This window comes from Neodiprion virginianus, chromosome 3 (genome assembly GCF_021901495.1).
Source record: "Neodiprion virginianus isolate iyNeoVirg1 chromosome 3, iyNeoVirg1.1, whole genome shotgun sequence".
NCBI lineage: Eukaryota > Metazoa > Arthropoda > Insecta > Hymenoptera > Diprionidae > Neodiprion > Neodiprion virginianus.
In genome coordinates, this window is record NC_060879.1 from 23657407 (window position 1) to 23672212 (window position 14806).

General features: G+C 37.6%; 1 protein-coding gene across 2 annotated transcripts in view; it reads left to right on the forward strand.

Annotated features, from left to right (window-relative positions):
- Positions 1–12606, forward strand: part of LOC124300101 (nucleolar protein 4-like) — a 62793-nt gene extending 50187 nt beyond the window's left edge. The window contains exons 5-9 of one of the 2 annotated variants that reach the window (XM_046753784.1): positions 74–277; positions 1268–1414; positions 4962–5173; positions 5757–5947; positions 7064–12606. In XM_046753784.1, the coding sequence (XP_046609740.1) occupies positions 74–277; positions 1268–1414; positions 4962–5173; positions 5757–5947; positions 7064–7230 (921 nt within the window). In that variant the 3' untranslated portion in view covers positions 7231–12606. The remainder of the gene's footprint in view (positions 1–73; positions 278–1267; positions 1415–4961; positions 5174–5756; positions 5948–7063) is intronic. The other variant, XM_046753785.1, reaches the window with a different exon arrangement.
- The last annotated feature ends 2200 nt before the right edge of the window (positions 12607–14806 follow it).

The window sequence follows — 14806 nt, forward strand, 5'->3', positions numbered from 1 at the left end:
CTTAATTCTTAATTCCTTAAGCACCGTGGCTAACTTCCACTTGTTCATCGCCGGCTCGTTTCACTCATTCCAGATGTTCGTGCGACTATTCGTCGACGAGAACCTGGACCGTATAGTACCGATCTCCAAACAGCCAAAGGAGAAGATTCAGGCCATCATCGACAGCTGCACCAGGCAGTTTCCAGAGTTCGCTGAAAGGGCGCGCAAAAGGATCAGGACCTACCTAAAGAGTTGTAGGCGTAACAAACGAGGCCGAGAGGGTGCGCCCTGGGATCCCGTGAGTATTCTTGACTCTTCTTATCCCCGGAACTCTCGTAATTTCTCTTTAGGCTAGTTTACGCCGTAAAAAAGTGAAAGATCCAGTACGGGAAGTGCCAATTAAATCGACACTACCTACAGAACCTCACTGCAGTAGTCGTGTTAGTCGAATCAAGTATGCGGTCTTGTTTTGCTCTTGTCTGAAATTTGTATTGCGGGAAACGGACAGCGAGTATTATACGTGACCAGTATTGCTCTTCACCTTTCCGTTCAGCATTCGACCCTTTGGCATGAGCGTAATCGCAGTCGTCATTAGCATTATTTTTTTTTTCTCTCCTAACATGCGGGATTAATGGCTAGCCAAGTGCAACGCGGCTACTTGAGGTGTCACTCTATGTATTCTGGACAATATCCAAGTGTCGGGACCACTTGACTCGTTATATACGCGAGTGGCACGCGGACTGGTCCAGCGTGACACACGCTCAGTTTGTGTTATTAATTGGCGTGTAATTGTCTGAGAGGGTGGAAACGAGTCGGAGAGCGATAATTCCGTGAGTCGGTTCAGGATATAGAACGTTTGATTTTTGGAAAATTAATCAATCGGTTATAATCGCAACAGGTTTTCGAATCTGAATCTAAAGGTAACTCGCGAAGCAGATCGCACGCCAACTGCAAAATGTTTAAACAAACGTTTTGTGTCTTATTTTCACGAAGGCTTCCGAATCACCAGTTGATCAAAGAAAACAGATTTTTCCAGTTTGCGAATAATACTTAAAAATTGGGTAACCAATTGATTTAGAGGGCACTAGGTGCATATCATAAGATTGGTATTAGAACGAGAAAAGAAGAATCAAAGTCAACAGTTGATGGCGTCGATTTATCGGGTTTATCTCACAATTTTTCACATACTAATATTAGTAAACGATGAAGCGATACTACGAGTGTGGCGATGTTCTCTTCATCCTCCCGAAAGTCGACCAGCTCTATTAGTTTTCCGTTTCATTATCAGGCTCGACCGACACCAGCCCATCTGACTTCAGTACAGGCGGAACAGATATTGGCAACTGCCTGCGAGAATGAAAGCGACAACGCTAAACGGATGAGAGTCGGATTGGAGCCAGTTTCTCAACCTATGCCTACGCTGCCCGCAGCTACGGTGAGTTTCTACGACCACGACTATCATCTCTCATCAATTTCATTAATGCGGATCGCTTGGTAATTGGATTAAAGATTTCGACCAGATCACAGACCGCGGATCATTTGTTACTCCGTCCTCCTTCCCACCCTCATCCTGCAAGATTTCTACTAAGGTTGTCCGCAATTTGCCACTTTGTGAACCATGGGTCAAAATTCAGGATGTAAGAAGTTTAATTCTCTGTAAAACTCTGTGTAATTTCATTTATTATTCTGCCCTTTGTTTTGTCAAACGGTTATTCTCGAGTCTGTCCATAGATGATCACAGCACCTCCATGCAATTTCGATATGGCAATGCAGGAGTTAAGAGAAACGTACTGATCGTATATCTTACGGGTTGTAATTTTTACTCGGAGAAAAATGAAAGAATTTCACTTTAGTCGTTCAAGTAATATCTTCTCTCGAAAGAAATATAGAATTCATCTGAACGATTTCGATTGAGAAGTGTAGTTGGCAATTTTGCGGCACGTTGGGCGGTCTGCTACTACTTTGTACCCATTCCCTATTGCAGTACATATGTGTAACACGTACACCGATATACATGCGACATGCGTTGCACCGAAGCGAGCGCGCTTAAAGATAACCGAAAGAGATATCGTTTTGCGAGGATTCAACATCGAGGGTTGAGATTGCGTATGAAAACGAAGACTCCCACCGTTCCGATCGCGTTGCGTATGACCCGTGTTAGCTAATCTGACGACAAAATGAAATAGCGTGAGAATAAAAAAAAAAAGTCAATCAAAAATCGAAAAATAAATATGTAGGTATACGCGTAGCGAGCGTCGCAGTACAAACGAGAGTGTTTAAAAAGTCGTCTCATATAAGTAGAACTCCAAAGTGTAATAAAAGCGGCGCGAGAAGTAAGCTAGGATTGATAGGTACGGAGGCTGTGATAACCCGGGGTCGCGCACCTCTCCCACCGTAAAGCTGCGTCCACACGAAACGGGGATTTCAGAGCGAGGCCTCCGACTCTATTCGTGTGGTAAATGCACGCCAAACGTATCTCGTCGTTCGAGTGACACGCGCGTCTTTCATATTATATATATATATATTACACACTGGACCGTATTTCTCGAGTAACCGCTTGCGAGTGATTGTAAAAAATTCCAACGATCTGTGTTATACAAAGTGGTGTGAAAACATTGCGATTTGGGCAGGCGTCGTATTCCGTACTTCGTTGAGTTTTGCAACACTGTGTTAACGTCCTCGTGTTTATCCCCCAATTCTTATTATTCGTCGTTTCATCCTAGATGCGGGGAGTCGAGTTTTATCTACTTTGAAAATCCCTCTGAAATAGGAAGATAACCCCACTTTGACCCAAACGTAACCCATTAAAAAGATCTCCGTTTTAACTCGTCTACGCAGTCGAAGGCAGCAGCGGCAGAAGCAGTGCCGGCTATCTCTCCCGTGGCACCTATATAATTGACGTCAACACACACTGGCTGCCTTTCATAAAAACACCTCCTTGCATCCGCTCCAAGATTTTATCCCTCTCCTCCCCTTTCGTATATCCCTCCCTCCCTCCCTCTCTCCCCTCACCCACGTTTGCTCTGAATTCTCGATAGTCTTACTCACGCTTCGGCTGTACACGGTTATAATATACACATCTGGCAACGCGACGGCGGTGATGCGCTGTGTAAGATACAAGAAAAGAATATAAAAAAAAAAAAAATAAAATTAAACTAAAATATGAAATAAAACCTAATAATAAATAAACAAATTAAAAAAAAAAACGAACGAGGAAAAAGAGGGAAAGAACTCGAGAAAGAAATAATTAAACAAGGAGAAAAAGAAACAAAAAAAAAAAAGAAACAACAAAACGACACAGGCAAACTTGAGCCGCTCTACGCGCTTCTCCTCGTCACCCTCATCCCTGCCACCGCGTGCTGCAGCGCCTAAGTCGACGATGCAATTCTCCTTCTCCTCCTGTTCGAGGCGCCACTCCCGTACGCGAACCTCGAAAAATCTATCCGTGAGACGATAAATTAAGCTGCAACATTCGGGTTCCCGGTTATAACAACGAGCGGTAGAAGGGTTCCGAATTTTTCCATGAATCGACAAGTGATTGTTATATCTACATTCCCGGGTTAGGGAAAAGTTTTTCGAAGGTTTTTCCGAAGAATCCCAAGATGAGAAAGAAGAACCTCAGAGTCATTCACAAGCAGGTCTATGAACACGCGCAGATTCAACAGGTACCTCTTTCTTTCTCTCCCCCGTCACTCACTCTCTCTCTCTCTCTCTCTCTCTCTCTCTCTCTCTCTCTCTCTCTCTCTCTCTCTCTCTCTCTCTCTCTCTCTCTCTCTCTCTCTCTCTCTCTCTCTCTCTCTGACTCCCGCTCACTTACTTGCATGTGAAATCAGTTATTCATACACATACCCAACGCAGGCACGTGCTTCATCCAAATTCACACAATACACCTACGCACAAGGAGGAATTCTCCCTTTCCGGTGTTATATCCTGTTACCTTATTTTAAAGTCGTGCATCATCGCCGCACGCGGAGGCGTTGGCGGCGGCGCGGGCGTCCGGATGCAGGAAAAACGCTAATTTAAATTGACACAAAAAGTGCGAGCAACGTAAACGCGTTTATTATCGGCGAATGCAGATAACTGATTGCGCATTCCTAGTGACGTTTTTTCTTGTCCGGATTGTTGAAAAATACGAGGCGTTCGTGTGACTCGAGTAGATCGACTTAGGGGATCTTGTATATATAAATTGAAACATACACATATGTATGTACAGTATGTTCTACGTGTTACGGATAAATCAGAGACCCCGTATGGATCAAAAGTTTGGGAAAGGGAAAAACCCGTGACAATCTCCAGCGCTGTTGTTTGCGCCGATTATGATAACATCGGATGAAACCACATCCGTACTAGGTATGTAATAGAAATGAGTCTGAGAAATTTTGAGAAATTTAGAATAAAACAAACTAAAATGTCAACAATTTGGGAAAAGCTTCTACAATCGGAACGTTCGAAACGATCAAACTCTGGTTTTTTTTTTTTTTTTTTGTATTATTAAAATTATTGATATCTGATCAAAACTGTCAGAGTACGAGCGTTTCGAAAATTTTAATTATAAAATCTTTTCTGAAATTTTTAATATTATAGCTTGTACTGTTCAAACTCGATTCGATTCATTTCTGTTAGATGCTACGGATTTTGTTTCGTGGCTGTTCACTGTCATTGGTGCAAATATCATTGTAGCAGATTTATTTTAAACGGTTACTTCTTCTTCTTTAAGTCTTGATCCAGGCAAGAATTGTTCCAAGGTCTAAATTATCTGCCCTCGGATCCATATGCTGCAACGCTTAACCGCCCACCCTCCACCTCTTCGTACCGGATTATTGCTCACTGTCGAATATTTACAAGACGTGAATGGTCTACCAATTTGGGGTCTACGGATGGTCCTTCTGAGAAGCCACTTCATACCCGTCGCCTCATTATTACATCTCTCCACACACAGCCTGTAAGAGTGACCTTTTAACTCACAATCGCGTGCGTTCTAGCAAACCGACGTCCGTGCCAGTCTGGACCATTTCTCGAGCACGCCGGTCAAGTCGCTACCCGGTAAACGAGAAGACACGCCGCCGGCACCGTTGACATCCTTGGCGCCGCTCACCAGTCTAGCCAACCTGCCAAACAGCACCGCGTCGACACCCTTGTCTCTCACACCCGCGTCGAAGCTCCTCAATCCCCCGGAAAACAAGGGCCTCATGAGGTAAGTCCGGAATCGGTAAAGTTTTTTTCCATTTTTTCTTTAAATTCACTGGCTATAAGCATTGAGGACAGTCAATTTCATTCGTTACGGTTTTTAGAAAATTCGAGTACACCTGGCCGCAGTGATTCTGAGTTGGCTAATTTCTCCGACGATTCGGTTACGTTGGCAATGAAGAATCAGCCCGCAGCCTCAGCGCCGGTTGACCGCGAAACAGGTTCAATCTTTGTAAACGTCACGTAATCCATGGCCATTAATTTTTCATTTTTGGGTCAGATTCGACGGTCATGGATTGTCTACATGTTACGTTTTCGAAAGATTGAGTCTGCTTCACGGCAGGCCGATAATGGCGCTGCGAGCTCATTCTTCATTGCCAACGTAACCGACTCGTCGAAAAAATCAGTTTTCTCAGAATCACAGTTATTATTACAACAACTGTTTAGTGCGATTAAAGTTGGCAATACTACATTTGCTGATCATTGCAACGTCGGATATGTTTGTTTAGTTTGATACTTTTTTACAGTTGAACGACTCAATTATTTTTATCATGCCGGCGTGCGATAAGTATAATTTAAATGATTTTCAGCCAAGCAACAATAGTCAGTTCGTCGGTGGTGAACGGAGTCGCGAGTGGAGGTGCACCGACGGCAATGTACAGGCCTAATTTCACTCAGGCCTTCCAACGTACTGGCCCAACGACAGTTCCACCAACCCTTTCGGCGGGCCTTTATCCCACTCAGAGCTTCACCTCGGGGCTCCTCAGCAACGGTACACCAAGTAATAATCGTTATTGGTGTTTTTTTTTTGTATAAGAGAACAAAGCTTATTTCATACAAACTACACGTATTTCTTCACTCACAATCCCACTTTGCTATCTCGACTTATATCAACACCCTATAGGAATCGCATTTCCAACTGAAACTTGAAAGAGATTGCAGTAGAAAACAAAACATGAAGTTGGAATTATTAACTATATTGAAAAACAAAGAAAAAAAAATAAAACACAAAGTAAAACGATTGGGCAGTTACAGTTACTTTTCACAGCGCAAATTTCATTCCGATTGTACAAATTAACGCAAGTTTGTTGTAACGTAAGTCGAAATGATAACCCAGCTTATCACTAGATTATGGCAAATGTCTTTGCCAATAATATTTCCGCTTGTGTACAGTATTTAGTCATGGTAAATAATTTTGTGTCCCGATATTATTGAGGAAGGATTTTATCGTAAGCAACATTTTCTACAGTCGATTTTGTATCATATGTATGATTCGGGAACTGTGAAGAAGAACGGCGAGAGATTTTATTTAAAGAAGTCTAAAACACAACACATGTACTTACATATTTTTTTACCTCTACAGTGGGCTGTTTTTCAAAATGTCTACTTCACTGTTCATTTTTAAATTGATGCTTACGACTGAGTTTAATCTCGAGTAATACACGAGGAAAATATTTGTCAATTCATCTTTTTGTCGAATTCAATTTTGAATTATTGAGGATGGCTCAAAATATCATGTGGTTTGCCCTGAAAATCATCAAACTCGATAACTAAAACTGAAACTGAAAAAATTTTCTTTCGTTTTCGCTAACTTTTGTTTAACCTTATTGGATTTCTCGTGAGATTAAAATTTAACGTTTTCTCTGTCAAGTTTTAAAACCCCAGCTCGAAGCCGAAACATTATTCAGGCCAAAATCACTACATGAATCGATGATTTCGGTGTTCTGATTTCTTTGAATTCACATTTTTGAATATTGGTGAAGATCTACTAGACCATAATGTCACAAGTACCTGTATGTACGACCTCCCACTGTGAATAAGCTTTCTTGCATGCCAGTAAATTCACCCACGCCTTCCACTTGGCATTCGATTTTAATTCAAGTCTTTTCTATTTTAGGACCAACAGACTTGAGTATGAAGAATACCAAACCATTGCTTAGCCACAAACTGAACGCTACGGAAATGACCGCAGTGAGACAGCTGATAACAGGATATCGAGAATCGGCAGCGTTCCTCCTGAGATCTGCGGACGAATTAGAACAACTGTTACTCCAGCAGCCCTAGAACTACATCATTCACGTAGCGTCAATGCGACAGCTAGGTTTGCTACCGGAGCATCCCTGAAATTACGTTGTATTACGTCAAGACGGACCGCTATGCAGCACAGACACGATGAGCGCGATTAGTGGCTAAACACGGTACATGCGACCACGAGAATTCCTCGGGATACTCTTTTTTTTTTTTTTTTGTATATTCTTTTACTTTAACCCATTTGGTGGCAATTAATTTTTTCGGACAAGTATATGCGTAATGCTACGCCGCTGAAACCGTAAAGGAAATCTGGCAAGAAAGAGAGGGCGAGTGGGATCGAAAGTGAATAAAACGATGCTACTAATTTGGAACTTGAGAGTACGGGTAACCAGCAATAAGGAACCCCATAGAATCCTTACGGGAATTGGCTGAAATTTTATTGCTCTGTAGTATATACCCTACCGATCAAAAGTTTTCTCGAGCAGAAGAGTCAAAAGTCAGTAGTTTCCAAAATACAGGCCTCGGAAGGGGGGCGCGCGGATTTTTCGTTATCTCTGGATTATACGATTTATACGAATTACAAAGCTTCAAGGGGGACTTGAAATCAAAAGTATTACTCAAAAACACACGTGTGAAAAATAGGACAAGTCGATTATTGCAAGAGTCGGAGGGTCAGGTTTTTCACGCGAAATCTGACGTTGCACCTCCTTTCAGTAAACCAACGAGTTCATTGATGGAATCAATCGCAGCTTCCTGCCTATCTTCGAGAATCGACCGTGCGGTTTTTTGAGTGTTTTGTTTTATTTCAAGTTCCCTCGAAGCTTTGTAATTCATCAAAATCGCGGAATACAGAGATATCAAAAAATCCGCGCGCTACCCTTCTGAGGCCTGTATCTCGGAAACTACTCAGTTTTGACACTTTTGACCTAGAGGGTATGTAGTACAATATACTAAAATTTTAACCAATTCGACAGAGAGCCAATTCCCATAAGGGTTCTGCGGGGTCCTTTGCGGTCGGTGTTCGAATCGGAAACAAGAAAGCCTTGTAATCTCGGCTGATTTTACAGAACCTTGGTTGAAATAAAACATTTTATTATTCCTTTACGTTGCTCTGTTTCTTCGGGAAAAACCTGTTAGTTTTATTTCGACAAAGAAAGGGGTAGATAACGGGCCGGTGATAAAAGGCGCTCGTCAAGGAATTCATTTCACTTTCATGGCAACAAGAGTATTCTTTCGCAAATAAGGGTTTTTATCGATCTTCGTTAATCGCAAGACACAGTGATGGGACATTTTAGTTCTTATATACATTCATTTACATTTGGCTGTTTATTTATGAACCAAGATGAAAGGGAGTGGTAAGGCAAGCTGGCGGGGGGAAAAAAAACAAAAGAAATAGAGGAACATAAAGAACTGCCGATGAGTTGAACGGTTGTAAATATTACCGCCTCTGCAAAACGGTTGTGTAATTTTGTGCAACTGGGTTGTATATTCTATAACAATTTTTCATTTTACGATGGTAAAGTTTTTCTCTTATTACCGTATAACTCGCTGTACGTGATTGGTGAAAATATTTGAGGAAAGAAATGCCTAGATCCTCGTTCCCCCCCAAATTGAATCTATCTACCTGCATCGAGAATTAATTCATTATTATTATTATTTTTTTTATTATCGATATTATTATTGCAACTATTATTATTGTAATAATTATATTACTATTATAAAATTGTTGTAAATTTGTTTACAAGCGTAATATAGATTAGCATACTAAGGACAATTATATATGTCATGTATATGATAATTTACTAAAATTAAATAAAAGAGTTCCGCGCATAAGGTAGAAATTATTATATTATATAATATTGCAAATGATATTATCGAAGAATATATTAGTATGAAATCATAAGAATTACTATCATTATTATTGCTATTATTATTATTATTATTATTATTATTATTATTATTATTATTATTATTATTAATATCATTATTTTCAATATTATTAGCGATTGATTAAGAAAACTATCAAAACAGGGTGTATATAAAGAGGAATTATGAATATTTACTTAATTAATAAGTTAAGAAGGAAAACGTGAAAAAGAGGTCGAATGAAAGAGAGGTAGAGTAAGAGAGAAACGAGAGAGTGTAAGAATGTAAGAAAGAAAAAAACGAGAGAGTGAGGCGAATCATACAAAATTATTAATGTTCGAAAGTACTAGTATTTTTCAAAACGATTCTAAGGAACTATAATAATAGATTAACTGTAGAAATGGTGAAATAACGAATTATCGAATGTAAAGGTTTATTTACTGAATGAAAGTAACGTGTCTGAATTTATTTGCGCGCGGTGCAACGTGAAATCCGAGGAAATGTGTTTCACACGATACGTATTTGAGAAAAAAGATTAAGATCGCGCGGCGAAAATTGTAACTATCGTCATTTCATTCGTTTATTAAGAAATTTCCGATTACTACGAAATTGTTTTTAATTGAGATATATACTAGCGTAAGTGCACATATTTGTCGAGAAAAAAAGATTGAGAGCGAAGTGAAAGGTACAGCGAAGTCGAAGGAATATGAATCTTCGTTCGAAGCGACGGGCGTACGAATTCTGTATTTGAGCTATACATGCATATGTATATGAATTGCATACATATAAATACAAGAAAGAAAATATATGATAGCATTATGTATATTATATGTATATATGCATGTATGTATGTAAGCTTTGGTTGCCAGATTCTGACCTTCTCTCGAACGGGAAACGTTTTAAACGAGGATGTACGCAATCCGACAACCCAAGTATATTCATATGTATATGGGCTCACCGCAACAGAAAAACAAAGACAAGAGAAGAGAAAAAAGAAAAGACGAACATTCAAGTACATGTTAGACAGGCTGGCTGAAATTCGGTAATCTATGAGATGAAATTAACTGCAATGTTTCCGAGTCACATTGTACATAGAATATAGCTAACAATAAGATAAAGATTACGATTATTATTATTATTATTATTATTATTATTATTATTTTTATTATCATTAACACTATGATTATTATGTAGATTTTGTAGTGCCACGATGTGTAAAAAAAACGGTTTCCTTACTCGACGAAACGCTCCATTGTAAACCAAAATAAATATGAGTGAGAAGTCGCACAGATGAGAATAAAAGATTATATAATACGTGTGTCTAAGAGTAAATGAAAACAGTGGAAATGTTTCGTCATGACCGGATTGTGTAGAGTCTTCAATGTAGCATCACCAAGTTACCAAAGAATAATAATTATATAGACTTGATCGTCAATTGTCCCATTACAGCTTCTTTGAATCTCTTAGTATTCGCCGACTTTCTTCTTTTACACACTTCGATGTTATACATACCTATAATATTATATAATACGTACGTCTTTACAGCTGAGTTTTTTATCTTTGGATTTTTTTTCACCCCGAACATATTAAGGATGATGAATGGTGCTCTGAAACCGAGTAAAAAATATAATTACATAAACGAACGGTCTGGGAAGATTGGAAGAGAAAAAAAAAATATATAAATAAATTATAAACACCATCGCACCGACACTTAATGTAAAAAAAAAAACATCGACCCACACTGCAATTATTATTTTTTTTTCCATAAAATTTGCATATTAGTTTTATGATATACTGACTTTTTTTGTAAATAGATTATGTCTTAAAGTATACATACATGCGTACGTACGCATGTATATATATATATATATATATTTCTATCAAATATATGTTGCTTACTGAATGAAAAAATATATAAATATACACATACATATTTGATTATAAATTTTCGCCACAGAGGACATACCACATTCCATCTTTGGAAAGAAGCGATGAGATTTCCAAAATATTTCGAAAATTAACTTTGATTCTGTTCAGACGCTCTGTTATTATTATTGTTTTTCTTTTCACCTTTTCGTTCAAAAACTATGAACTCTGCTCTCACCTAATTGAGAAACAGACAGTATCGATTTAATATTTGTACGTATTTCTTTTCGATAATCAATTACAAAAAAATATACCACACTCGACATGCAATTCCATCAACTTTCAGTGATCGATCATTAAGAAATTTCATAAGCACTGTCTAATCGCCAATCTTGACACGTAATAAGTAATACACCCTGCACAGCTAAATCTCTTTGGTACGCAAGATTCGGACCGACTATAAAGAATGGATCATACGCTCTAAAATTCAATTTTTATTCTACATTACGAATACCTACATCTTCATATTGTTATTGATTGGCTTGCTTAAAAGCACAACACAGATAGAGATGGGCTTTGAATTCCCCTGAACGATGTTAGTTTCTCATGTCTGGGCTGATGAATTTTGTTTTATTTGTGGAAATAATTACTTGTATTATTATTATTATTATTATTATTATTATTACTATTTTAATTGTTTTAATTATTAGCGTTATTATCGTTATAATTATTGCTGTTATTATTATTATGTTCCACAAGTCATATACCTTCGATTAAATGAGATCCGTCGTACATTGAGATTTCAATGGAAAAAGAAGTGCTAATCCAAAAGTAAATATTGTTAAATGTGCATGCTACGCTATTATAATGAATGAAAATATAAAGAAGAGCGATGGGAATTGGAAAAAATTATGAAATTCAAAGTCCACTCTGGATTGCTGACACTTTTCTTACCATCCGATGAGAATTGTAACATAAGTATACACAATGATACCTAATAATAATGATAAAAAAAATAATATAAAATACAAAAACAAAAAATAAAAAAAATAAAAAAAAAAAAAAAAACGCGAAAGAAGTACATTCTACCTAATAACTATAATGCTTTTCATCAAGTTTACCAACAGCCTCGACTAGTAACATACACTTAATTAAGCATAAAAGAAATATGATATAGAATTGCACGACGTTTGTACGGACTCGGCGGCAACTAAAGATTTCGGTGCAATCCGACCGATTTCTTTGCAAGTGAAATTATTTATATATTTTCTGTTCATTTCAATTTTCTCCTACCGCTCCTCATGGTATTTGAGTATATGAATATAATACTTGCGAATTGATGTATATTAATAATGAAAATAAAATAAGGATAAAGGTAAATGAATAAAAATAAACGTTGATAATTGAAAAGAGTAAAAAAAAAAAAAAAAAAATGTATTCGTTCCTGAGAAATAATAATAATGGTAATGATAATTCGATGGTACGTTATATAAATATTAATATTGTAATATTATAATTATTATTATTATAAAGTTGGTACGGTCTTTGACGATGCCTTGCCTGTAAATGTAACAAAAACGTTGAATGGAGAAAAAAAACCTACAAAATGAATTTAAAAAAACCTCTTACTACCTTGTAAATGTTTTACCAAATATAATCAACTATTCAACTTATAAATCACATGTCGTGAATTTGTCCTGTAACAAGCATAAATCTGTTGTATTGTACATTACATACCTATATGTTCAGATAGTATGGTATACTAGTAAATAAGAAGTGACAATATGCATTAAAAATAATAGTAATAATAATGCTAAAAAGAATATGTCAGTTGCCTTAAGTATCCGTTTTCGTCTTCAAAAATATTACGGTTGAATTTTGTTTATACGATTATGAGAATGTTGTACATCGCACATTCGGGGAAGTCAAGATTAATTTCCTCCGAAACTGGTTGTGTTTAAAACTAGATTATTTCCATAGTGAATCCATATCATTTTCTATGTTTTAATTTTTTCTCCCGGCATTGAGCTTTTGGAACCGCTTTACCAAATTGAACAAACTTAATTCACCAGATCTGTAAGAGCCAAGTCTACGTTTCAATGAATCAATTGGATTCATGAAGACTATGTGATCGACAAGAAGGAACATAGCTACGGGTAAAGTTCGAATATGTGTAGGTCCTGAGAAAAATTGATAAATTTTCTAGAAAATAACTTCAACGTTTCGACAACGAATCGGACCGAATTTCAAAACTTGCCGAAAAAAATTACGCCATCAGAAAAAGATAAAATTCAGTAATCGGTACAATTCAATCAAGAAATTCGCAATAACGATTCGAGCCACGTTGAAAGAGATTGATGCAAAGATCCAGAATATTGAAGTATTTTTTAAAAAATATACTACAAATGAAGAAAGATATACAGATTTTAACGAAAGAAATATGTTGAAAATTTAAGTCTAGTTTTTTTTTTTTTTGTATTTCGTACCCAGCTGGCTATCAAAATCACCGGTAGATTATTTCACCACAAAAGCTTGTCGCGCATTTCGGCGTGCGCGAAGTAGAATTTTCAAGAGTGACAGAAAGTAACGCTCAACTTGTTTGTGTGCACAAAAGTGCTCAAGTCAGTCCACGCCTTAAGGATAATCGGTGCGTGCCTTGTGTTCTCGTTACTGTGGCCAATTGCAATGGTAATAACTACAGCAGGAAATAACAAGTAATGAGAGTTCGAGCCCTAGAGCTCACAGAAAAGAGACTAAGAGAGGTTTGATTGGTTTCATTTTCCCGTGATTAGAATTACTGATGGTGCGGATTGGGGATAGCGATATCATCTTCAGCTTGTTACCTAACGGCAAAGAGCATGAAGGATAATCCCGAGTATAAAATCAGACCATTCTGAAAATAATCTTCCACAAATTGCAAAGTACCGGTAATACTGCAAGTATTATTGCTGAACGAGTGCTTGGGGTAAAATTTCAAGTTTTTTATCACCGGTGTATCGACCTCATTCTGAAATTTTATCTCTTCTGTTGTATGAAACGATGGTATAAGTCATAGAGCTAATGTTTTTGAGATAGTCGGTATCTTTTGACGTTTACGGCATCTTTCAAGCTGCCCGTAGCTTCGAAATTATATTTTTAGTGTTATAAATACAGAAACTATATCACAATAGTTTTTCAAATATGAGTTAACTTTTTTTTATGATACCTATCAGGTATCCTATCGTACCACTTGAAACTTTTAACCGTACATGAATGGTTTATTTATTTATGTCAAATTTCAGCGATGACGTTATCATGTAAACGATTTTTCATCAGTCCACGGAATAGACTGATTTTGATATCCAATCCAAAGAGATTGAGCTATGTCGCTTGTGGCATCGTCTCATTGCAAGAGAAGTGACGAAATTTCAGATTTGATTGGAGAATTTGTACGCTCGAACCACTCAAACACGCAAAAATGCTAAACACCCCAAATAGCACACTAGTCGAGTCATGTTCGACCGATTGCTTGAAAAAATTGGGCCCACTTATTTGAAAAATACGAAAAAATACGTATGCGAAACCTGCAGCTGACCGTATCACAACCGTAAGATCACAAATGTCCGTTAGATCGTCAATTCGCAGTCGATAAAACATGAAAGGTTGTCTGTAAATTGTCTTGATGTCGCTGAAAAAAATTCGAGAGAAACTTCAAAATTTTATTATCCATCAGATTTTATTGATCCTATAGTACGTCAATTCCACTTTGATCGCGAGACTCTGCAGGTAAGGTACGACCAGAAAACGAGGAGTTTTACTGTGAATTCAACTGATGAATAATAGCCTGCATAAATTAACTAAATCTGGCAATTAGTACTTTCATAATTTGCTCTCCTCG